The sequence below is a fragment of the Hyperoodon ampullatus genome (assembly GCF_949752795.1).
Source record: "Hyperoodon ampullatus genome assembly, chromosome: 11".
NCBI lineage: Eukaryota > Metazoa > Chordata > Mammalia > Artiodactyla > Ziphiidae > Hyperoodon > Hyperoodon ampullatus.
Genome location: NC_136924.1, coordinates 99,630,494 through 99,656,285, shown reverse-complemented (window position 1 = coordinate 99,656,285; position 25,792 = coordinate 99,630,494). Strand labels below are relative to the sequence as shown.

The 25,792-nt window shown below is 52.7% G+C and overlaps 1 protein-coding gene across 1 annotated transcript in view; it reads right to left on the bottom strand.

Moving 5' to 3' along the window:
* Positions 1-25,369, bottom strand: part of DDX11 (DEAD/H-box helicase 11) — a gene marked incomplete at its 5' end in the record, with an annotated part of 28,098 nt that extends 2,729 nt beyond the window's left edge. The window contains 18 exons of the mRNA XM_079715874.1: positions 298-370; positions 3,807-3,919; positions 4,418-4,549; positions 4,687-4,798; positions 4,969-5,007; positions 7,610-7,677; positions 7,778-7,822; positions 8,688-8,767; positions 9,083-9,129; positions 9,909-10,061; positions 11,987-12,198; positions 12,585-12,672; positions 12,815-12,922; positions 13,685-13,730; positions 20,593-20,747; positions 21,043-21,129; positions 21,603-21,851; positions 25,226-25,369. Coding sequence (XP_079572000.1) covers positions 298-370; positions 3,807-3,919; positions 4,418-4,549; positions 4,687-4,798; positions 4,969-5,007; positions 7,610-7,677; positions 7,778-7,822; positions 8,688-8,767; positions 9,083-9,129; positions 9,909-10,061; positions 11,987-12,198; positions 12,585-12,672; positions 12,815-12,922; positions 13,685-13,730; positions 20,593-20,747; positions 21,043-21,129; positions 21,603-21,851; positions 25,226-25,369 — 1,951 coding nt within the window. The remainder of the gene's footprint in view (positions 1-297; positions 371-3,806; positions 3,920-4,417; positions 4,550-4,686; positions 4,799-4,968; positions 5,008-7,609; positions 7,678-7,777; positions 7,823-8,687; positions 8,768-9,082; positions 9,130-9,908; positions 10,062-11,986; positions 12,199-12,584; positions 12,673-12,814; positions 12,923-13,684; positions 13,731-20,592; positions 20,748-21,042; positions 21,130-21,602; positions 21,852-25,225) is intronic.
* Positions 25,370-25,792: the final 423 nt, after the last annotated feature.

The window sequence follows — 25,792 nt, the reverse complement described above, 5'->3', positions numbered from 1 at the left end:
CCCAGAGAGGCTGGAGTCGACTGTCCCGCAAGGCAGAGTCCAGGAAGAGCATCCCCCCACCCTGTCTTCCAGACTAGGAAGAGCAATTCACAACACCCACCCCGTTTCCACACGGGACCGACTCGGCGATGCCCAGGTCTCTCCGTGCAGACACGGGATGCAGAGCAGGAGAGGCCGGAGATGGGGAGCTCGCGGGGAAGCTGCCCTCTTGTGGCCTCAGCCCCCGGGCCTGATAACAGCACACGGCTGAACTCTGGCACGAGGCCCCGCCCCAAAACCCTGGGCATGGGTCCTCACCACAGGAGAACTCCACCACGCGCTCAGCTTCCACCCCGGCACACGCCAGCAGCTGCTCCCGGAAGTCAGACACCTGCAGACCACAAAGCCAGCTCTGTCATCTCCCAGAGGCCTGGGCCAGGAGGCGACAAGTACGTAAGAACAAAAAAGAGGCAAAAGGAAAGGCTGGTAACAGATTCGTTAAAAGAAAAAAAATAAATAATGATACCCAGTGTCGGCAGCCTCATTTAAACCACTTGTGGGAACAGCAAGAGAAATTCAGCCATTTGGAACAGTGTTTCTAAACTCTGGCTATGCAACAAAATCACCACTCGGAATTTAAAAAATATGTATATGGTCAGGGCCCAGCCCAAACTATTGAATAAGAATCTCTAGTGGGAAAACATATGCATTTGTATTTTTAAAGCACTCCAGGTTTTCACCTGTCAAACTGGCAAAAATCCCAAAGTCTGACTGCTCTCTGGAGAAACAAGCATTCTTACATGTCGCTTGTCGGACACAGAATAGTACAACTCCTGTGGAAGGGGAATTTGACAATATTTAACAAAGTAGACATATTTTTTACTTTTTAACCCACAATCCCCTATCTAGGCATCTCCCCTGAAGTACAGCTCCACAAACCAAACGTAGGCGCAAGGGCAGTCCTTGTGAGGTTATCTGTAATATTCTGCGTTTCAAGAGAGACTGGCTGAAGGAGCTACCCTATCTCCCCCAGCAGACAACCATGCAGCTAACAGAAGGAACGCAGACCACCCTGTGCACTGGTGAGGTGTGGTTGCCAGAGCGTGCTGGGAAGTCAAAGCTGACTGAGCTCCCTTTAATGTAAGAAAGGAAAGGGAGGGCTTCCCTGGTGGCGCAGTGGTTGAGAGTCCGCCTGCCGATGCAGGGGACGTGGGTTCGTGCCCCGGTCCGGGAGGATCCCACATCCCACGTGCCGTGGAGTGGCTGGGCCCATAAGCCATGGCTGCTGAGCCTGCGCGTCCGGAGCCTGTGCTCCGCAACGGGCGGCCCTCGTACTGAAAAGAAAAGAAAAAAAAAAAGGAAAGGGGAAAAAAATATTTGCTCATCTTTGCAAAAAAAAAAAAAATTATAATGAAACACTGGAGGAATAGACCAGTAGCTAATAAAAATGATTACCTTTGGGACTGGGGAACGGTTTGAAGAGGGACAGAGGTGAACCATACAGATGTGGACATTTTTAAGAACATAAGAAAGTAAAAAGGCAAACTGTAAAACAAAACAAAAACTGAAAGCCTAGCTCCCTATCAAACTCAGAACATAGCCACACAGCGAAAAGCTTGACTTCAAGTGACTTTATATCACTAATGACCACATATCCTTAGTGGGGTACTTTAAAGGCAAAAAATAAATGCATGTAAATGAATTCAATCAGTAGTTTCTTGTTAGAATACTGGCATAATTTTTTTGGCGGGGGGGCACGCTGTGCAGCATGTGGGATCTTAGCTCCCCGACCAGGGATCGAACCTGTTCCCCCTGCACTGAGAGTGCAGAGCCTTAACCACTGGACCACCAGGGAAGTCCCAGAATACTGGTATAATTTTGAAACTATTTTAAGTATATTTGGGATAGAGCAAATAAGTAATTATGTTAATGTGATAAGAAATCAAACTGCAACTTAACAGATACTATGTAAGGTCAAGTAAAATGACTGAGTGATTTTGATACAGAAATGTCACTGTGGACTCATGTCTGAAAACTATTCCCTAGGTCTGTCCCCTGAAATGGCCTATAAACGGTGATGACACCCTAGCTCCCAGATGCTGGTTTCTAAGTACCAATCCCCATTTGAAGAAACCAGGGCACCCTGGAGAAATGAATGATTCCAGGTCTGGGGCAAGGAAAGTGTTAAGGTGAGCCTGGGACATTTTTTGTGCTGAATGCAGGGAAGCATCCCAAGACTAAGGGGGCCATGTCAAAGGGACGAGAGCAGCATGAGGGGTTGCCACAGGCCAAGTCTTAGAAAATCTGAGCGTCAAAAACAGCGACTATGGACTTCCCTGGTGGCGCAGAGGTTAAGAATCCACCTGCCAATGCAGGGGACACGGGTTCGAGCCCTGGTCCAGGAAGATCCCACATGCCGTGGAGCAACTAAGCCCGTGCACCACAACTACAGAGCCTGTGCGCCACAACTACTGAGCCCGCAAGCCATAACTTCTGAGCCCACGTGCCACTACTGAAGCCCACGTGCCTAGAGCCCGTGCTCCACAACAAGAGAAGCCACCGCAATGAGAAGCCTGCGCTCACCACAACTAGAGAAAGCCCGCGTGCAGCAACGAAGACCCAGCGCAGCCAAAAATAATTAAAAAACAACAGCAACAAAAACCAGCAACTATAAATGATTCTAATACACCAGTGAATAAAAATCTACTTCTATACACAAGAAAGAAAAATGGGGGCTTCCCTGGTGGCGCAGTGGTTGAGAGTCCGCCTGCCGATGCAGGGGACACGGGGACACGGGTTCGTGCCCCGATCCGGGAAGGTCCCACATGCCGCGGAGCGGCTGGGCCCGTGAGCCGTGGCCGCTGAGCCTGCGCGTCCGGAGCCTGTGCTCCGCAGCGGGAGGGGCCACAGCAGTGAGAGGCCCGCGTACCGCAAAAAAAAAAAAAAAAAAAAAAAAAAAAAGAAAGAAAAATGGAAAAATAATACAGCTACAGGGGTGACTCTAACAGGAAGCTGAGGTTGGGAGCTGACGGCTTGAGGAGGTTGACGAGCCTTTGCCTTTCAGCCTGTAAGTCTTGGTTCTAAGACATCCTAAGGAAGTGACCGCTGTGCAGAGATGCAAATGTATTTCCCACTCTACCGTTTAAAACAGAAGAACTGCAAATCGCCTAGATACCTGACAAAAGAAGGGTGGTCATATGTAATAGATTCACGCAACGGAATAAAGTGCAGCCAGAGTTGGGCAGAATAAATGCATATTTGCTGACAAGGAAAAATGCTGAAGATGCTTTGTTGCTGAATGAAAGAAAGCAAATTATAACAGCAGCATGTGGAGGTACCATTGTTTTTTTTTAAATATGTATGTGTATTTGTAAAAACTATGAATACAAGACTATTGTAATGATATACACCAAAACGAATCTTTTGCTGGTGGAATTATGATCTGTTTCCTGTTTTTGGTTGTCTCTGTTCCCTACAATGAAAATGTAACAGTTTGCTAAATATGTATACTAAAACTTAAATTTATAAAAGAAAGAGAAGGTTGTATCTATGGTGGGTACAGGAATGGAAAGGCACTCCGTTCTGGGTCTGAAACTCCAGAATGGCTTTCTCTGGAGAAGTGGCTACAGAAACACCAGGGCAGGGCAGTGCCCACCCCACCCCAGACCCAGCCATGAGACAGTACAGCAGTGCCACCTGGTGGACACTGCGTGGCCGGCTCAAGCTAACCCCTTTCTAGTTGGGGGACTCACAGGATGGGAAGAGGCCTGATGCTACATCCTCCCCATCCCAGCAGCTGGGCGCGAGAGGCTGGGCCGTGTCCTTACCGGTTGCATGGTGCCCCCTGCAAGGACCACCGCCCGGCATTCCTTTACCACCTGGGCAAAGTGCACGGCTGGATTCAGGAGCAGGAATTTGAGGCTGCTCTGACTGAGGCTGCCTGAAGAAAGACAGAAAGACAGCTACATGGAGAAAGGCAGGTACAGGCCCAACAGAGACCTCCACCTGCCTGAGACAAAGGGGATGTCCAGTCAGGTCCATGTAGAAGCCATACGAGATACAACTTTCTCTTTCAATTAGACCCATCTCATCTCCAGGACAACCCTGAGGTAGATGGCAGGACTGTCTCCCTTTTCACACGAAGAACTGAGATTTAGGGAGAAACTGGTCCAAGTCACGCAGCTCATAGGTGATGGAGCCACAACGCCAGCAAAGCCCACCTGACCTTCACACTGGGCTACGCGGAGTCTCTGGCAACCTTGCCCGAGACCAGCCAGCAGCCCAGCACCTCTGCATCCTCCCTCACCCCTCCTCACCCCCTCGACTACTGGCGTGGGTCACAGGTGGCCAGTTTTCACCTATTGCTGCGTCCTAAGCTGGTGGGGTACCAGATGGAAGTAAAGCAGCCTGGCTCCAGGCTGGCTCCTCCCAGGGTTACCTTGACGGCTCAGGATGACCCTGCCATCCTGGTTGGCAGTGGTGAGAGCTGCGAGGAAGCCTTCAATGTGCATCAGCGGGGAAGCGGGCCGCGGCGCCCTGTCTTCCCCCTCCTCTGCGGGGGCTGCAGGAGCTGCACAGAGCAGAGGAAGGAGGAGGGTGTGGGCGCCCGGACAGCGGGGGGCTCCCCGCACCTGGGCTAAAGCCATCCTCCGGGAAGACCACGCGTGAGGAAGGCCACCTCTTGCCCAGGCTCCCCCTCTGACTCACCCGCAGTCACCCCCGGCTGCAGGCTCTGCAGGAAGTGCTGGAACCCGGACAGTTTGGGCTGCTCCCTGGAGGGCGCCAGGACCGTCCCGTACCTCTCTGTGAAGCCGAGGAGCTGGGACGGGGATGAGAGCAGTGGTTGTGAGAGGAGCTGGACGGGCCCCTCCCCGCCGCCGACGAGCTGCCGCACGGTGAGCACGGAGACGGGGCGTTCGGAGGTGCGGCGGGGCAGGAGAAGAGACGCACGGAGGACAGCGACGGGGGCCCGCGCAAAGGGACACGTACCTTTCTGCTGACCATGCTCTTTTCACAGTAGCGCTGCACCTGCGAAAGCAAACCCAGCCAGAGGCGCCGGGAAAACAAATCCAGCTGGAGAAAGCCACCTTCCAAACGACAGGAGCAGGCCCACGCCACCCCCCAGGTGCCTAAAGCGCCTCTTGTGGTCGCATCAGCCTCCTGCCTGAGGCCTCCCCTCTGCCACTGTCCCCCCGCTGCGTGCACACGGTGCCCTGCCACAGGAGGGACTCGGCAGCACGGCACAGCCTCCCCTCTCTAAAGGTGCTTGGTGATGGCCACGTCCCCTTGGTGATGGCCACGTCCCCCCTGGTGATGGCCACGTCCCCCCTGGTGACGGCCACGTTCCCCCTGGTGATGGCCACGTCCCCCCTGGTGATGGCCACATCTCCCTTGGTGATGGCCACATCCCCCCTGGTGATGGCCACGTCCCCTCTGCTCTCCTGCAGCATGACAGCAAAGCTGGACCTCGAGGATTAAGAGGTAACTTTTTACAAATCCTATAAGCAAAAGCACAACACAAAAGGGAGAGCTGGGCTAGGTCAGGGGCGTGTGGAGGAGCTTGGTTGTGAGCACAACGTGCAAGATGAGGGGTGTGGAGCCCCTAAAGATCTCTGAAAAGGGGCCATCTTCCCTTAAGACTCACTGGGGATGAGAAAACCATAATTCAAAAAGAGTCATGCACCACAATGTTCCTTGCAGCACTATCTACTATAGCCAGGACATGGAAGCAACCTAAGTGTCCATCGACAGATGAATGGATAAAGAAGATGTGGCTCATATATACAGTGGAATATTACTCAGCCATAAAAAGAAACGAAATTGCGTTATATGTGTAGTGAGGTGGATGGACCTAGAGTCTGTCATTCAGAGTGAAGTCACAAAGAGAAAAACCAATACCACATGCTAACACATATATATGGAATTTAAAAAAACAGTACTGGGAATTCCCTGGTGGCGCAGTGGTTAAGAATCCACCTGCCAATGCAGGGGACATGGGTTCAAGCCCTGGCCCAGAAAGATCCCACATGCTGTGGAGCAAGTAAGCCCATGGGCCACAACTACTGAGCCTGTGCCCTAGAGCCCATGAGCCACAACTACCGAAGCCCGTGCACCTAGAGCCCATGCTCTGCAAGGAGAAGCCACCGCAACAAGGAGCCCGTGCACCGCAACAAAGAGTAGCCCCCGCTCGTTGCAACTAGAGAAAGCCTGTGTGCAGCCATGAAGACCCAACACAGCCAAAAAATAAGTAAATAAATTTAAATAAATAACGATACTGATGAACCTAGGGGCTGGGCAAGAATAAAGATGCACACAGACGTAGAGAACACACTTGAGGACACGGGGAGGGGGAAGGGTAAGCTGGGATAAAGTGAGAGAGGCATGGACTTATATATACTACCCAGTGTAAAACAGCTAGCAGGAAGCAGCCGCATGGCACAGGAAGATCAGCTCAGTGCTTTGTGACCACCTAGAGGGGTAGGATACGGAGGGGATGTGGGGATATGTGTTACGTATAGCTGATTCACTGTTATACAGCAGAAACGAACACACCATTGTAAAGCAATTATACTCCAATAAAGATGTTAAAAAAAAAAAAAGATTCACTGGGGAACTCCCTGGTGGTCCAGTGGTTAGGACTCTGCGCTTTCACTGTCGAGGGTGCGGGTTTGATTCCTGGTCGGGGAACTAAAGATCCTGCAAGTTGCGTGGTGTGGCCAAAGAGAAAAAAGAAAAAAAGTCACCGGACTATAGTCTGTAAAAGTGACAGGAGGCAGAGAACAGGACCAGAGACCAGAAAGGAGCGAGGAGGGAAACCGCCTGCCCTGGGGCAGCAGCTGTGGGATGCGAGCACGGGGTCAGGGCCTGGCAGCGTGTGGATGCGAGGCGAGGTGGGGAGGAGTCCAAGGCCATTCGGCCTGCCGCCCGCCTGGCGGGGGATGGCAGCAACCAGGCCAGGGGGCAGCTGGTGTGAAGGGGAAGGGGGAGCGGGGCCTCGAGCCCACGCAGCTGGGTCGCCCCAGGCTCCGCCGAGCACCACCAGCCCCCTCATGTGCGCGGCGTGCTGTCCTCCTGGGCTGGGGAGTCTGAACGATGTGGTGCCCCTCCCTTGGAGTCACGGGACCCACGCGCTGCCTTGGACACGGTGCTCTGTGTCGTTAGCAAACCAGACTCACTAAGGTGGTCTGTCAAGCGGCAGAGCCTGTGCCCCATCTGGAGGGAGCAAAGGTTGAGGCTGGGCCCAACCCAGGCCAAGCACCCTAGCCGTGCTCTCAGGCACCTCAGCCCGACAGCTGGATCGCAAAGTCATTCGTGCTCTGCCCAGAGCCCGGGGAAGACTGTGCCCGAAGACAGACAGAGGGGAGGCACCTGCGAGCGTCTGCTTATTACAAGAGAAGAAGGCACGGCTCTCTGTGACCCTCCACCCCAGACTGAAGACTCTGCCCTCCTTCGACATGAGCCGTGTGTAAGGGTTAGGTACCGTAATTCTATAGACCCTCGGACCTCTCGGCTGCTCAAGGACAGAAGGAATTTACTTTCTATTCCTTCCACCGTCTTGACACTGTTCCACCCACGGGGGGTGGGCAGAAAAGGAACCTGGATGTGCCAACACACAAAGGTGAAAACCTACCTTGAACAGGTTGATGTTGTCGATCTGGCTCTGAAAGAGGAAGTCGCTGATGGTCTTCAGCTCCGTCCCTAAGAGCAGACAAGCGAAGGGCCCTGAAGTCCTCGCTCTGAGGACCACAGCCTCCGGGCCCCAGAGGGCAGCTCAGAAACGGCTCCGACCTGCTCTTACCTGCCTGAGAGAGGCTCTGGGTATTGGGGTTTTGCTTAATGTCCCCTAAAAAAGAGAATCAAACAGGTCAGGACGGCGGGCCTCTGGCCCCCATCTTCTCCCTCTGCTCTGTAGTTATCGAGTAAGAACGTTCCTATCTGAAGGGGTCTTCTGCCATTTACAGCACCCAAAGGACCCACGGAGGGGGCAGGAGGGCCCGGGGGGCCTCAAGGTCTGACCCACGTGTTGCACACGCAGCCCGAGCCTGACGATGTCATCCTTTCCCACATCCTCCGAGGAGGCGGGGATAGGGACACCCCACTCCACACGGGCACCAGCAGGAGATGCCCAGGCTGCATGGCAGAGACCAAGTGAAGAGCATCAACGGGAGACAGATGCCCCCAGAAGAGCCCTGCTGCCTTTCTGCCCTTCAGCGTCTATAAAAGCTTTCATAGGAACTGCCAAAGGGAAGTCGTGTGGCTCAGAATAACGCAAAGACGTGCGGGCCCCGGATCCAGAAGACTCCAGTCCCTCTCACTGGGCTCACGAACTAGAGGCCGGTCACCTCTGCTCCGGGCTTCAGTTTACTGGCCTGAGGGTTACCGTGCCTGCGCTGCTTTCCTCACAGGAGCACCTGAGTCCTGAGTCCCATCACTGTGACGTAAAGTGTCATACACACATTTATATCAGAATATATTATTATTACTGCCACCTGTGGAGTCGGGCCTGGCAAAATAAAAAAGCCTCAGAACAGGGGCAAATCTTTGTTTAGGGCTCTAAACAAAGACCTAAGGCCGGACAAATAAGAATTTTCTAAATCAATGGCCAAGGCAATTCCTGAGAGACGGAAACCCCAGGGGTCCTGACTGGCATCTGGGGAACAGAGCCCAGCAGGCTCAGCAGCTGGCCGCAGGGCAGGGATGCTCCTTACCGCCCAGCACAGTCACAAACTTCTCCAGCAGATACAGGATCTGCTTGATGTACATCAGGTTCTTGGCCTTCAAGCGCTTCCTGGGGAGAAGCCGATAGACATCAGCAGGACCACCCCGACTTCCCCTCCAGGTGCCCGAGCTGAGGCCCTCCTGTCTGCTGTCTTCCCAGCTGGGTCACGAGCTACACACACTCTCCCAGAAGGGTGGCTCACTGTGGCCCAGGGCCTGCACGGCCTCCTGGGGTGCACGCCTAACGAACAGGAGATGAAGGCACGCTGGCCCCCATCATGCTGGGCCCGGCCAGATGCTACCCCGGTGCCCCCTCTCGCAGGCTGGCTTTGGGGTGCCAAGGCTGAGCGGGGCCTTCCCCACCCCTCGGGAGGCAACGTCTCACCCATATCGTTCCGTGTACTGGAGCAGCTGGGAGTGGGCCTGGCAGAGCTGGGGGAGAACAGAGAGCGATGTGATGGCAGAGCAGGCCCTAGACCAGCAGCCTGGGGCCGTGCCAGCGATGCCCCCGACGATGCCTGGAAAACGCCAGCCCAGGACACTTGGGGGGCAATCGAGGTGAAGGGGGGCTGGTGCAGTGGCATCCACTGAGGGTCAGGGAAAGGGGAAGACGACGACTCACAGTAACGAACGTCCCTGCTAGTGCTTCCTGGGATGGGAAAGACATGCCGTCTGCTGAGAGCCGGTTCAAGGCAACCGTCACAGCTCAGTCCAGGCCAACCGGCACTGGGCAGTCCAGGGGGTGGGTGTCACGTGGGCTTGAGGGTCAGAAACCGTGGTCAAATCCCAGGCTGACCTCAGGGGCAGCGCTTAACCCTCTCTCAGCCTCCGAGTCTCTACGTAAAACAGGCGCCAGCCCGATGCAGAGTCAGCGTGAAGATGAGAGGCACCCCACGTGGTGCAGGGCACATAATGGACAATGAACAGCGGCGTTCAGAAACCCTGAGCATCCCTCAAGGCAGTATCAACAGTAACATCCAGCTGCACAAGGACCCCTGCTTCTCATCCCACCATCCGGGTCACAGAGACCTGGTTAGCAGCACCCTGGCCTGGAGGACTCTGGTCGACACAGGCTGGGGAGAAGCAAGCAAAGTGCCCGCTGCCTAGGCTGGGTCCCGTCCTAAGTCATGCTGGGGAGCCCCGGCCTCGGCTCAGCGCGCCCACTGCCCCCCGCGGCAGGCCCTGGCCCGGGAAGGCAGAGGCCGACCCACCTGGGAACCGCTGACCTCCACGCTGTGGATGCCAGTGATGGTGTCGATCAGGTTGTGGGCCTCGTCGATGACCACCACCTGGCCCTGCAGCCGGATCCCCGCTGCCTGCCGGGCGGCCGCGTGCAGCAGCATCTGGTAGGGCAGCACCACCAGCTGGAGGGGGAGAGGCGGCCTGAGGTGGGAGCAGGACCCCTCCCACGGTGGGCGGGCCCGGCCACCCCGCAGGCCCAGCGTGCCGGGTTTCACTTCCTACCTGGAACACGCGTAGGGGGACACTCCGGAGAGAAAGCTAGAGCAGCGCACTGTGCTTTGAGCTCTAGAACCTTCCCCGGAAAGCCTTATGTGGAATGTCAGCTACGGAACAGATAAAACTGGAGCCGACTGCACTTCCGAGTGGACCAAGGGCGGAGGGGCCTGGAGCCCCTGCTGCGGAGCCCCTCCTGTGCCCCCCGACGCAGCCCCTAAAGCACCAAGGTCCCTCAACACGCTGTGACAGCACTGGGGCCCAGAAAGCAGCCCTGGGTTCTGGCCCTGGAGCCGCCACTTCCCAGCTGTGTGACTCGGACAGTCAACCTTTCTGAGCCTCGGTTTCCTCGTCTGCAAAACGGGCTTGATAAAGTATATCTCAAATGAGGGTTAAGGCGGGGGAGGCGGGAGAGGCGGGGTAACAAAAATAAAAGCACTCTGTCAATTTCTTAGGTGCTGTGCTGTTCTGACGATTTTCCAGTTAAAAGGATATCAATAAAGTGAAAATCAAAAAAAACTGGAAACTTAAGGCCCAGGTTTTAACACTGGCTCCATTACTCATTTGCTGTGAGAAAACAGATCAATCACTTAACCCTTCTGGGCCCCAGGGGTCCTCACGTGTAGAATATGAATAATACCTGCCTTAGCTATTTCAGTGAGCTACTATAAACAAAAGCGACGTGAAAAGTGCCTTAAAAAGTCAAGATCATAAGAGTTTCAGGATATCTCACGATATTGGCACCCAAGTGTGTCCAGACCCCAGGAGGGCTGAGAGCACCGCGAGGCTGGGAGGGCTGCCCCGTTTCTCGGTGACCCTCCACACTCGGTTCCAGGCGGCACACTGACAAGCGTCTAACTGCCAGGTAACGCTATTACCAACACAGTTCCCTGCATCTTTAAAAAACTATGGAAGTCTTCTCTTGATTATATGAAATTCTCCATGAACGATACATTATTTCCAAAAGTCATTCAGGGCTTCCCTGGTGGCGCAGTGGTTGAGAGTCCGCCTGCCGATGCAGGGGACACGGGTTCGTGCCCCGGTCCGGGAGGATCCCACATGCCGCGGAGCGGCTGGGCCCATGAGCCATGGCCGCTGAGCCTGCGCTCCGCAATGGGAGAGGCCACAGCGTGAGAGGCCCGCATATCGCAAAAAACAAAAACAAAAAGCCATTCAAATTAAGGGAGTAGAAAGAAAAGTTAAATCATACCACCAGATAACAATCATATCTTTTTTTTGCAGTACGCGGGCCTCTCACTGTTGTGGCCTCTCTCGTTGCAGAGCACAGGCTCCGGACGCGCAGGCCCAGCGGCCGTGGCTCACGGGCCCAGCCGCTCCGCGGCATGTGGGATCCTCCCGGACCGGGGCACGAACCCGTGTCCCCTGCATCGGCAGGCGGACTCTCAACCACTGCGCCACCAGGGAAACCCACAATGATATCATTTTTGACTCCATACAGCAAGTCTAGGGAAGGGTCTCCACCTGTGCTGCAGGCAGGTGCACAGGGTGGGACGACCACGCACCCAAAGGGCACCTGGAAAGACCTTTACATCCCGTAGCTCCCCACGGCACTCTAGTTTCTGCCCTGGCGCTAATGTGCCATCTCCCAGGACGCCAACTGTCCCTGCAGCCCAGAACCACCTAGGCACCTGGGGCCTCCTCCAACCCTATGTACCAGGAGAGAGTGGGTGACGTGTCCTCAGTGGGCGGTGTGTCGAGCAGACAACCACGGCCGGTGACACCCTCCTGAACCGAAAGAGGAGTGAGAACTCCCTCCTGGGCCCCGCTCAAAGCCAAGAGCCAAGAGCCACCGCCCAGCCTCCGGGGTCTTCACCTGGGCTGCTGGAATGGCGAACCGGCTCCCGTAATAAGGACAGGCCCGAGCCTCCTTCCCCAGGGCCACCAGCTGTTCGATGTCCTTTACCTCCACCAGGACCTCGTCCCGGAGGAACTGCAGCTGCTTATGGTTGTAGAAGGGGCAAGTGGCCCGCGGCTCCAGCCTCCTCCTCCGCCCGGGCTTCTCCTCCTCGACGACGCTCTTCTTCTCTGAGGGGGGCAGGCACAGGGGCAAAGGCGGAAAGAACCTCAGCTGAGGTTCTGACCCCGGGGCCAGAGGGGGTCTGTACCACGGGGCGGGGCCTCTAAACCCTTCCGGAACTGCCGCTTACGGACTCTTCGAAACATCCTGGCATTTTACCTCATCTTCTCTAGAAGAGGCCTATGCTATCACCTCATAGCCAGGGTACTGGACTAGATCCGGACTAAAAAAGCAAAAAGACCTTTTTCCCCACGTGAGGCTCTTTACGAAGGAAGCCAGGTCTGCTCTGCCCTCGTTCCCACCGTTTCCCCTGTCCCGGGGCTGCTTCCGCTCCTCCCAGGGCTGCACATGGTCCCTGAGGCCCTTCCTAGAGCCTCGGGGCGCTGGTGGCTACCGTGTTTGCTTCTCTGCAGCTCCACACAGCGGTCGTTGATGAGCTGCACAGAACCCAGCTTTCTCACATCTTCATTGACACAGAGATTCTACAAGACAGAGGAGAGGGTAAAGGACACGGGGCCAGCTAAGCGACACAGAGCAAGCCACCGGGCCTGCCCGCCTTCCAGGAGCAGGTCCTTCCTTCCAAGGACCAGCAAGGCACAGGGGCAGGTCCCTCCCTGCGCTCACCTGCCGAGAGCCCAGGGAGACCAGCCGAGTGTCCTTGCCGAAGGGGCTCTTCCGCACCTCGTGCACGAACTGCGCCAGCTGCGAGTGCGTCCGACTGCAGTAGTAAATCTGCTCGGGGAGCGGGGGTCAGGGCAGACTGTCAACCCCAAACGCTCTCGGCACAGCACGGAGGGCTGGGGCCCGAGAGGCCAAGGGAACGGAGAGGGCGGCCGGGACGCAGACCTAAGGAAGGCGAGCGCCCCCGGCCAGACCTCTGCGAGCCCTCAGGCCAGGGCGTCCCCCTCCCCTCGGTCACGCTGAGCCCCGGCTCCTGCCCCTCTGCGAGGCTCGGTCATCTCAGGAAAGGGAGTTTCCCCTCAGTGGTGGCTCCTGACACAGGGAGGACTCCGAGAGTCTGGGGCGTAGGGCGGAGCAGGGTGGGCGGGTCCCCACGCACCTCCCAGGGCTCGGGGGCCGAGCAGGAGGAGGCTGAGCTCACCCCTCTCTGTGCGCCCCTCCAAGATTTAGGAGAGCTGGGGAGGAAGAGAGGAAAAGGGGGGTGGGGGGGAGTATCTGATTTCAACAGAGAAAACCCGAAGTCCCACACACACAAAGCCCGAGCAGCGTCAGAACCACACACAGCTCCCAGCACCCCAGGCAAATGCGAACTCAGACCAGAGGACAGGGGACGAGCCACTGAGAGCCAGGGGCAGAGTTCCCATCCCCCACCTCCGGCCACCCCAGTGGAGAGGCTGCCCCTCGACGCCCTGGGGCGCAGGCGTCTCCCAGGGACCTAGCCCCCCTGCCAAGTGAGCACCTGGAGACTCGGGGGCTCCCACCTCCTCCCTGGACCCAGGTCGGTCACAGGAGACCCGGGACCTGGTGTCTCACCTTAGTTACATGTTCTTCCTCCAGGTCATCCTCATCCGCGTCTACTCTGAGAGAGGAAAAAACACACAGCACGGAAAAAGTCTTCTCGGAGTTTTGTGTTTTGTTTTTATTCTCCTAGAAATTCAATTCTTTTTTTTAAAGCAGAAATGCACATTGTCTAGGGCTCTCAGAGAGAAGTTATCAACAGGGTCGGCCTCCTGGTCAACAGAGGATTGTTCAGGCAGCTCTGTGTGAAAGGCCGGGATTTAAATCACACGCCACGTGGGGACAAAGTCGGCAGGACCCCATGAGGGGCCGCGTGTAGGAGGGAGTGAAGAACATCTTGTGTTCAGAACCAGGTGGGTGTGTCCTCAGAGGCTGGTGTCCCCCGAACCCAGGGTGTCGGAAGCCACAGAAGCTAAGCTGCAGGACTGGCGGTCCTGGTCTGGACCCTAGCGAGTACTTTTTCCTTGAATATTCGTAAACTCCACTCAAGTTTTTCACCTTGTCCCCTGGGGAGGAGCAGAAGAACAGGAAAGGCCACGGGGCACTGGCTGCTCCTGTCCCCCCCCGACCTGCCCCAGAGAGAGATGGGGACGTGTTACAGCAGTTGGCATCTCAGCCCTGGGCAGGATCACAAGTGTTAGTTCTAATTCAGGCCCTGGAACCAGTGCCTCAGGGCATGGCTCTGAGCACCAACGCGGAAAAGCCCAGGACCAGATGGTTTCACCGGTGAATTCTACCAAATAGTTAAAGAAATAATGCCAATGCTTCTCAAACGCTTCCAGAAAACCGAAGAGGGAATACTCCCAAACTCATTTCATGAGGCCGGCGTTACTCTGATACCAAAGTCGATAAGAGTACCAGAGGAAAAGAAAACTAAAGGACAGTATCCCTGCTGAATATAGATGCAAAAATTCTCAACCAAAGCACACCAATTTCAACAGCACGTTAAAAAGATCATATTTCACGATCAAGTAGGATCTATCCCTGGGACACAAGGATGTTTCAACATAAGCAAATCAATAAATGGGATACATCACATTAACGAAATGAAAGACAGAAAATCATATGATCATCTCAACAGAAGTAGAAAAAGCATGTGACAAAATTCAACATCCTCTCATGATAAATATTCTCAACAAATTGAAGAGAAGGAACATACCTTAACACAATGAGGCCATATGTGAAAAGCCCGCAGCTGACATCACACTCAGTGGTAAAAGGTTGAATGCTTTTCCTCTAAGATCAGGGACAACGGTGCCCATTCTTATCACTCATCCTCTACACAGTACTAAAGTCCTAGCCAGAGCAATCAGGCAAGAAAAAGAAATAAAATGCATCCAATTTGGAAAGGAAGAAGTAAAATTGTCTGTTTGAAGATAACATGATTTTATATGTAGAAAACCCTAAAGATCTGACAAAAAAATTGTTAGAACTAATAAACAAATTCAGTAAAGTTGCACGATTCAAAATCAACATATAAAAGTCAGTTGCATTTCTATAAACTAACAACAAACTATCTGAAAAATAAGGAAAACAATCTCATTTACAATGGCATTAAAAATACTTAAGAATAGGGCCTCCCTGGTGGCGCAGTGGTTGAGAGTCCGCCTGCCGATGCAGGGGATACGGGTTCGTGCCCCGGTCTGGGAGGATCCCATATGCCGCGGAGCGGCTGGGCCCGTGAGCCATGGCTGCTGGGCCTGTGCATCCGGAGCCTGTGCTCCGCAGCGGGAGAGGCCACAACAGTGAGAGGCCCGCGTACCACAAAAAAAAAAAAAAAAAAAAAAAAAAAATACTTAAGAATAACTTTATCCAAGAAGCTGAAAAATCTGTATGCTGAAAACTATAAAATTTTGATAAAAGAAACTGATGAAGACACAAATGGAAAGACAGCCCGTTTATGAATCAGAAGAATTAAAGCTACTAAAATGCCCATACTACCCAAAGCCATCTATAGATTCAACTCAACCCCTACCAAGATTCCAATGGCATTTTTTACAGAAACAGAGAAAACAACCCTAAAAATCATACAGGACCAGGAAAGATAGCCAAAGCAATCTTGAGAAAGAAGATCAAAGCTGGAGGTATCAACACTTCCTGATAACAAACTATTATTACAAAACTACAGTAATCAAAACAGTACAGTACTGGCAAAAAAGGAGACACACAGACCAACAGAACAGAATTGAGGGCCCAGAAATAAACCCCTGTGTATACAGTCAACTAATTTGAAAAGGGGGCCAAGAATACCCAATCGGGAAAAGACAGTCTCTTCAACAAATGGTGCTGGGAAAACTAGATATTCATATGAAAAAGAATGAAACTAGACACCTATCTTACACCACTCACAAATTAACTCAAAACTGATTAAAGACTTAAATGTAAGAAACCTGAAACCATAAAACTCCTAAAAGAAAACATAGGGAAAAAGCTCCCTGACATTGGTGTTGGCAATGATTTTTTGGATACAACACCAAAAGTACAAGCAACAAAGCAAAAATAAACAAGTGGGACTATTTCAAACTAAAAAGTTTCTGAACAAAAGAAACCATTAACAAAATGAAAAGGCGACCTATAGAATGGGAGAAAATATTTGAAAACCATATAGCTGATAAGGGGTTAATATCCAAAATATATAAGGAACTTGTACAACTCAATAGCAAAAAAACACAAAAAACAAAAAAACACACCAAAACCCAAACATAATCCAATTTAAAAATAGGCCGGGGCCGGGGGTGCTTCCCTGGTGGCGCAGTGGTTGGGAGTCCGCCTGCCGATGCAGGAGACACGGGATCATGCCCCGGTCTGGGAGGATCCCGCGTGCCACAGAGCGGCTGGGCCCGTGAGCCATGGCCGCTGAGCCTGCGTGTCCAGAGCCTGTGCTCCACAACGGGAGAGGCCACAGCAGTGAGGGGCCTATGTACCACAGAAAAAAAAAAAAAAAAAAGATAAAAAAAATGGGCAGGGGAACTGAATAGGCATTTTTCCAAAGAAACATACAAATAGCAAACAGGTACAGGTACATGAAAAGGTGCTCAACATCACTAATCATCAGGGAAATGCAAATCAAAACCACAATGAGATATTACCTCACACTTGTTAGAATGGCTATAATCAGAAAGACGAGATAAATGCTAGTGAGGATGTAGAGAAAAAGGGAAACCTTAGTGCACTGTTGGTGGGAATGTAAATCGGTACAGTCACTATGGAAAACAGTATGGAGGCTCCTCAAAACATAAAAGTACCATATGGTCCAGCAATCCCACTTCTGGGTATTTATACAATGGAAATGAAGTCCCTATCTCAAAGAGATATCTGAATCCTCACATTCACTGCAATGTTATTTACAAAACCAAGACATGGAAGCAACCTAAGTATCCCTTGACAGATGAATGGGTAAAGAAAATACGGTGTGTTTTACATACACACACACACACACACACATACAAGACGCAATATTATTCAGCCACTAAAAAAAGAAGGAAATCCTGCCACTTGCAATAATATGGATGAAACTTGAGGGCATGCTAAGTGAACTGTGTCAGAGAGAAAGACAAATACGGCACGATCTCATGTATGGAATTAAAAAAAACCAAATTCAAAGAAACAAAGCAGACTGGTGATTTGCTAGGGACTTGCGGAGGGAGGGTGGAGAAATGGGCGAAGGTGGTGAAAGGGTACAAGCTTCATTATAAGATGTATAAATCCTGGGCATGTAATGCACAGCATGGCGACTATGGTTAGTAATACTGTATTGTAAACCTGAAAGCTGCTAAGAGAGCAGATCCCAAACGTTCTCACCACACAAAAGAATGCTGAGTCTGTGAGGTGATGGACGTGTTAAACCTTACGGTGGGAATCATTTCACAACATATACATATACTGAATCATCACTTAGGCACGTCACACGTCGACTATAGGCAGACCTCATTTTATTGCTTTGCTTTACTGCTCTTCACAGATACTTAAAGTCTGTGGTGGCAACCCTGCATCAAGCACGTCTATCGGTGCCATTTTTCCAACAGCATGTGCTCACTTAGTGTCTCTGTGTCACATTTTGGTTATTCTCTCAATACTTCAAACTTTCATTGCTATTATACTTGTTACGGTGATCTGCGATCAGTGATCCTTGACGTTACTACTGTAAGTGTTTTGGGTGCCCCGAACCACACCCCTACAAGATGACACACTTGACTGTTAACTGTTGTGTGTGCTCTGACTGCTCCACTGACCAGCCATCCCCCCGTCTCTTTCCCTCTCCTCAGCTCTCCTTATTCCGAGACAGTCTTGAAATCGGGCCACTTAAGAACCCTACAACAGCCTCCAAGTGTTCAAGGGAAAGGAAGGGTCACATGTCTCTCACTGTAAATCAAAAGCTAGAAATGAATTAAGCTTAGTGAGGAAGGCATATTGAAAGCTGACAGGCCAAAAGCTTGGCTTCTTACGCCAAAGAGTTAGCCAAGCTGTGAATGCAAAGGAAAAGTTCTTGAAGGAAATTAAAAGCGCTGTCCCGGTGAACACAGGAACAATAAGAAAGTAAAACGGCGTTATTGCTGATATGGGGAAAGTCTGAGCGGTCTGGATAGAAGATCAAACCAGCCACAACATTCCTGTAATCAAAGCCTAATCCAGGGCTTCCCTGGTGGCGCAGTGGTTGAGAAGCTGCCTGCCAATGCAGGGGACGTGGGTTCGAGCCCTGGTCCGGGAGGATCCCACATGCCGCAGAGCGACTAGGCCCGTGCGCCACAACTGCTGAGCCTGCGCATCTGGAGCCTGTGCTCCGCAATGGGAGAGGCTGCGATAGTGAGAGGTCCACGCACCGTGATGAAGAGTGGCCCCCGCTCACCGCAACTAGAGAAAGCCCTCGCACAGAAACGAAGATCCAACACAGCCAAAAATAAATAAATAAACAAACTCCTACCCCCAACATCTTAAAAAAAAAAAAAAAAAAAGCCTAACCCAGAGAAAGGCCCTAACGCTCTTCACTTCTATGAAGGCTGAGAGAGGTGAGAGAGCCGCAGAAGAAAAGTCTGAAGCTAGCAGAGGGTGACTCAGGTTTCAGGAAAGAAGCCGCCTGCATAACATTAAAGTGCAGAGTGAAGCAGCGAGTGCTGAGGCAGAAGCTGCAGCAAGTTACCCGGAAGATGTAGCTAAAGTGGCTCCACCAAACAACAGATTTTCAGTGTAGACGAAAACAGCCTTATATTGGAAGAAGATGCCATCTAGACTTTCATAGAGAGAAGTCAATGCCTGGCTGTCAAAACTTCAAAGGACAGACTGACCCTCTTGTTGGGGTTAATGCAGCTGGTGACTACACTGAAGCCAATGCTCATTTACCGTCCAAATATCCTAGAGCCCTGAAGAATGATGCTAAATCTATCCCGCCTGTGCTCTGCAAATGAAACAGCAAAGCCTGGATAATAGCACATCGGCTTATGACACAGTTCATGGAATATTTTAAGCCCACTGTTGAGACCTACTGCTTTGGAAAAAAAGGCTGCTTTCAAAATATTAATACTCACTGATGATGCACCTGGTCACCCAAGAGCTCTGATGGAGATGGACAGGGAGATGAATGCTGGTCTCATGCCTGCTAACACAACATCCATTCTGCAGCCCACAGTTCAAGGAGTAACTTTGACTTTCAAGTCTTATTATTTCAGATACACATTTGTAAGGCTTTAGCTACAGATGGATCTGGGCAAAGTCAATTGAAAACCTTCTGGAAATGATTCACCATTCTAGATGTTATTAAGAACATTTGTGATTCATGGGAAGGGGTCAAAATATCAACATGAACACGCGTTTGGAAGAAACTGATTCCAGCCCTCATGGATGACTTTGAGGGGTTCAAGACTGCAGTGGAGGAAGTCACTGCAGATGTGGTGAAAACAGCAAGAGAACTAGAATTAGAAGTGGAGCCTGCAGATGGGACTGAAGTGCTGCAATCCCATGATGAGCTTTAATGGATGAGCAGTTGCTTCTTATGGCTGAACAAAGAAAGCGGTTTCTTAAGATGGAATCTAATCCTGGTCAGGATGCTGTGAAGAGCCTTGAAATGGCAACAAAGGATTTAGAAAATTGCATCAACTTGGTTGACAAAGCAGCAGCAGGGTGTGAGAGGACTGACTCCAATTTTGAAAGAAACTCTACTGTAGGTAAAATGCAGTCAAACAGCGTCGCTACTACAGAGAAACTGTCTGTAAGAGGAGGAGTCAATCGATGGGGCAAACATCACCGTTGCCGTATTTCAAGAACCTGCCGTGGCCCCCCCGGCCCTCAGCAACCATCACCCTCATCAGTCAGCTGCCACCAACAGTGAGGCAAGACGCGCCACGCCGACAGCAGAGGCTCAAAGGGCATTTGTGAAATTAAAGCACGAATGACGGGGAGGATCTCACGGGGATGGCGTGGGCTAGAAACGGCCCGGTTGTTACCTTCAGCGTTTCTAGTTCACCCAGGAAGTTACAGCTCACAAATTAGAAACCTATGAACCTAGACCAAGCGAAGCTTTAGGTGAAAAGAAAAACACGGGCTCAGGACACCTCGAGGGCTTACATCACAAGCCTCACACGGCTCAGTTTGGTATTAAGAGCCTGAGACTTAGAGCCGGGCCAGCGGAGGTTCAAATCGCCGGCTGGTGGCCTCGGCCGAGGCACAGCATCCTGCTGGGCTCGGTGTCCTGGGTGCAGAGTGGAGACAAGAATACCACAGAGGGTATGGAGGTGACACCTGCCTGGGCTGGCAGAGAAAGGGCCCCTGTCATCCTTTCGTGCCCCGAGGGGGGGCCTCGCCGGGGAAGAGGGCAGGCAGCCGGGTTTCTGCCCCTTCGGTGCCCCATGAGCGACCAAGAAGCCGGGCCCGAGAGGAAGGAGCCCCGCGCAGCCACCCAGGGGCAGGGGATGCAGGAGACGCGCTCTCACCCGCTGGCCGAGCCTTTCTCCTTGTCACTCTCGTACTCGGCGAGGACCAGCTCCTCCTCCTCCCCACAAGCCAGCTGCTGCTCGGACCCTGTGCCTGCTGCCAGCATCTCCTGGCTCAGGCGGAGGAGACGCTCAGTTTCTTCATCTTCCTGTCTCTGCGGAGGAGCGTGGCCGGTGGGGAAAGAGAAAGAAACCTCAGCGCCAGAGCCCCACCCCCTGGCGAGGCAGCCTCCGGGGCCGGGCCAAGGGCAGCGACACACACACACGCCATCAACATGGGCCTCACCTGATGGGCGTCAAGGCCCCAGGATGCGTCCCTCAGCGCAGGCTGCCCTGCTACCAGGAGAGGAGCGTGTAGCCAGAGGGCGCCGGGCGGGGCCGAGGTCCCAGACCAGCTGCACCCTGAGGCCCCATACAGGGGACGCCACCCGGACACGGGCCGCCACTCACCATGCGCTTGGCTGCGAACTTGAGCGGCGCGTTGTGACGGAGCTGCTGCAGGCGCTCTTCTCGCTTCTTCCTCCTGACCTGCCCCTCCTAGAGGGGAGGGAGCCAGAAGGGAGACCCCTGCAGGAAGCCCCAGCCTCCCCCAGAGTCGGACTCGCGGCACCTCAGCCCAGGGCCTCCGGCCCCCGCGCACCTCCCTGCCCTGCCAGCCTCCTGTCAGCCAAGCTGTCGAGCTTGCTGCTGCGGGAAGTGTGCGCCTCCCGCCCGAAGCCCCACGCTCTCCATCCAGTGCAGCCCGTAAGCGAGTCTGCAGCCAGGGAAGCGTGTGGCCACTGGCAACGGTGCGGTTCCTTTCCTGGGAAAGAATGGGAACCGCCAACCTAGGGAAGGCCCGGTGACATCGGCTTACTACAGACAGCGAGGGCGCAGCACCATCCACCCGGGAGGCGGCCGGGGGGCCGAGAAGCACTGCAAGGACGCGAGCTGTCCTGTTCGGGATCCACCCGAAATCCTCCCGGAGGCCCCGTTTCCGGATCACCCCACCTCTTGTAACCCGATCTCACCTTTAGTCGGTCCACCAGGTCCCTTTCTTCTTTCTTCTGCACAAACTGAGTGACCCAGTCGGGCTCTCCAGCGGACCTCGGGGAGCCTGGGCTCTGCTGGCAGGAGGGTGGGGAACACGGGGCCTGGTCCTTCCCATTGGTTAAGGGGTCGGCTCCGGCCTCAAGGAGACGCTCCTCCTCTTCCCGTTTCTTCCGTTCAAAGTCGCGGAGCCAGGAGAGGGCCCCACAAATGAGACTTAAGGATTTTCCCTACGGGAAGAAAAACGTTCTCAGAAATAGAGGACGAGAAACGAAGCTTCCCTAATGACCTTTCCCGTTTTGTTTTTTTAAAGCTTTTTTTTTTAAATTTATTTATTTTATTTTATTCATTTTTGGCTGCGTTGGGTCTTCGTTGCTGTGCGTGGGTTTTCTCTAGTTGTGGCGAGCAGGGGCTACTCTTCGTTGCGGTGCATGGGCTTCTCACTACAGTGGCTTCTCTTGTTGCAGAGCACAGGCTCTAGGTATGTGGGCTTCAGTAGTTGTGGCTCGTGGGCTCAGTAGTTGTGGCTCACTGTCTCTAGAGTGCAGGCTCAGTATTTGTGGTTCACGGGCTTAGTTGCTCTGCGGCATATGGAATCCTCCCAGACCAGGGCTCGAACCTGTGTCCCCTGCCTTGGCAGACGGATTCTTAACCACTGCACCACCAGGGAAGCCCAGCTTTCCCGTTTTAATAAAGCCTTCGAGGGAGGTCTGACTTTAAATATCAGAGGGTGCTCTAAGACCAGCCTCGGAAAGGAAGGAAAAAGAAGGGAACTGGCAAGAGAATGGCTGGGGAAAAAAAATAGGAAAAAGGGAGAAATAAAAGTGAAATTCTTTAATTATATGGCTCACTGGTCCTCAAAGAATGAAAGTGGCTTATCAAGTTGCATATAAGTACTGCAGGTCATCATAATTAGAAGAATGGGAGAAACTGAATCAACAGCCCAGAAAATAAAGCCAAAAAAACGCACAGCATGAAACCCCGGATACGACTTGCCTGGGGGGAGATGCAGCCAACGTGCGGACAGAAGGTGATCAGCCCCGTGAGTCCCAGTGTCAGGAAACGTTAAAGCCAGCCAATTGCTCTGGGGAGCACAACTGTTGGTTTAAAGACCAGAATTCTCCCCGTAGGTCCTTGATATGGGGTGAATTGTGTCCCCCCAAATTCACATGTTCAAGTCCTAACCCCCAGTGTCTCAGAATGGGACCCTACTTGAAAATAGGGTCATAGCAGATGTACTGAGTTAAGAGGAGGGTGGCCCTGACCCAGTAAGACCGGTACACTTGTAAAAAGGGGAAATATGGACACAAAGGCAAGGAAGGCAGACGATGGGAAGAGACGGGGAGAAGCCCGCCGACCACACGCGGAGGAGAGGGGCCTGGACAGCCCTGCTGACACCTCATTCGGGACTTCCAGCCTCCAGACTGTGAGACAATAAATTCCCGCCATTTTGCCCACTCCATCTGTGGTGTTTTGTGATGGCAGCCCGGGCAGACAAAGGTAATAATTTTATGATGAAGTGTGATACTGAGAGACCACTGGATGGTGTGAGCGGAACAGGCCTAAGTACCTTAAAAACTACACAAACCTTTAAAAGACAACTGTCGACTCTTTAAAAAAAGACAAAAGATTATTCAAGAAAAAAAAAGAGACTAAAAATATATAACTACACCAGGAAGAAAGCTCCATCTTATCTATCACAAGAAGGTCCCAATGACTAAAATCAATAAAGCGAGAAACAGCAGCATAAGCTTGTAATTTCAACATATTCTATCCAAGTATATTTCTTAAGAAACAGTTAAAAGACTTAAAATCACCTGCCCAAGGAACGTTTGATAAATATGACTTTTTAAATGATAGGCACTGTTCTTTGATTCAGTGTTTCACATGACTTTAAAGAGAGGAAGGGCTTCCCTGGTGGCGCAGTGGTTGAGAGTCCACCTGCCGATGCAGGGGACACGGGTTCGTGCCCCGGTCCAGGAAGATCCCACATGCCGTGGAGCGGCTGGGCCCGTGAGCCATGGCCGCTGAGCCTGTGCGTCCGGAGCCCGGGCTCCGCGACAGGAGAGGCCACAACAGTGAGAGGCCCGCGTACCACAAAAAAAAAAAAAAGTCTTTAAAGAGAGGAAGATGAGATGTTTAACAATGTCAGATGTGGCAGGTGGTCGGATGGGGACCTGACCTCCTCAGATCTAATTACAGGAAGTTGCTCCTGACCCTAACCAGTCTTTCGGTGGGGTGGGTCAGGAGGGGAGAAGTCCCATGCACTGGGTTTATTTATTTATTTTTGGCCGCACTGCACAGCACGCGGGATCTTAGTTCCCCAAGCAGGGATCGAACCCATGGCCCGTGCAGTGGAAGCACAGAGTGGACTGCCAGGGAAGTCCCCACGTGCACTGGGTGTAAATGGAAGGTCGGATACTGGTAGAAAGACGCTACTTTAAAAACCCCTCGGGCTTCCTTGGTAGCACAACGGTTAAGAATCCGCCTGCCAATGCAGGGGACACGGGTTCAAGCCCTGGTCCGGGAAGATCTCACATGCTGTGGAGCAACTAAGCCCGTGCGCTACAACTACTGAGCCTGCACTCTAGAGCCTGTGAGCTACAGCTACTGAATCCCTAGCGCCTAGAGCCCGTGCTCCGCAACAAGAGAAGCCACTGCAATAGGAAGCCTGCACACTGCAACAAAGAGTAGCCCCCGCTGCTACAACTAGAGAAAGCCCGCGCGCAGCAACGAAGACCCAATACAGCCAAAAAAACAAAAACCCCTCACTCTGCACAGTATCTTCATGACCCACATTGTGTGAACTGGCGGAACGGAGCCTCTCCCAGTTGCTGTATCTGAAGGAACAAAACGGAACGAGAGCGGCCCATCTGCCCTCTTCCTGCCCCAGGAGATCGTGTCATCCCAGGAGAGAGTGACACACTTCCGTCAGTGGATGAGAAGGAATAAGTCACTTTCCTTCGTTCATTCATTCCACACACACACCTTAAGAGCCCCCTGAGGCCGACCGTGCCAAGCTCCCCGCAGATGACGGGGACACAGAGGAGAGGACCTCAAGGTCCTGGTCCTCCAGGAGGTCACAGCAACACCCACACAGGCAGCTCACTCTCACGCGGCACTTGCTCTAGAAGGTAATAAAGGGCAAGAGAGAAGTGGGAACCTAACAGTCCTCTGTGGCAAACCTCTAACAAACCCCCTCCTCCCAGGCCAGGAAGGAGAACTGAGGGGCTCTGGACTGGACTCCTCCGGCCCTCAGTAACCCAGTTCCTGGAGAGTAAACCAATGTCGGATCTGTGGATAAGCCAGAGAAATTTCTACGTTTCTCAGCATCAAAGCGGTCATGCGCCCAGAAAAATCCGGAAGGTTTCAGTGCTACGGTCATGGTTTCCATGGCCATTAAAATTCTCATTTGCCTTTAGCCTAATTTTTCTCAGACCCCGGGCCTGTGTTTAATGGTTTAATAGACAGAAACGGCTACTACTCAAAAAGAAGGACTTTGCTCAACCTCAAAGCACGACTCTGCACGTGCAGACAAGCACGCTGGCTCTGACCTGTCATCAGCGTCTCCCTAGACCCTCTTCAGGCCCCAAATAATACTTACGGTGCCGGTTGGACTCTCAAATATCCCAATCTTGCCAGCCTCCAACACCTGGTACAGCGCTGCCATGAAGTCTTTCTGGATGGCATAGGGTGTGAAGGGAAAAGGGAAGTGGACGCCACCAGCCTCCTCCGTTTTGTCAGCCATGGTCCTGCGGGGTAAAAAAAAAAAAAAAAAAATCTAGTAACTCTCTGATGGGCCAGGCAGTACTGGCCTGAGACACTGAACAGTTCCTAGGAGGGGCCTCAACACTAGTCACGGGCTTCCTCCCCAGGAGGGACGTTTTGAAAGCAGAGGCCATGCTCTTTCCCTCATGTGCCTCCCCCACGAGGCCTGACCACAGTCGCTGTCCATCCAGGGACGTTCACCACAACGGGATACAGGGGAACGCAGCCCAGGAAGCCCTAAGAGAAACCCCTGCCGTTCTTCTACCTGCGTGCACACCTTTCTGAGAGCCTGGAGATTTCTTTTGGAGAGCCCGTATTACTTCTGCAGTTATTAATTTTTCTTCTCCCACATCTCCCAGCCATGTCTCCCAACATCGCAGGACAAAACTGATTCTCTTGCCCC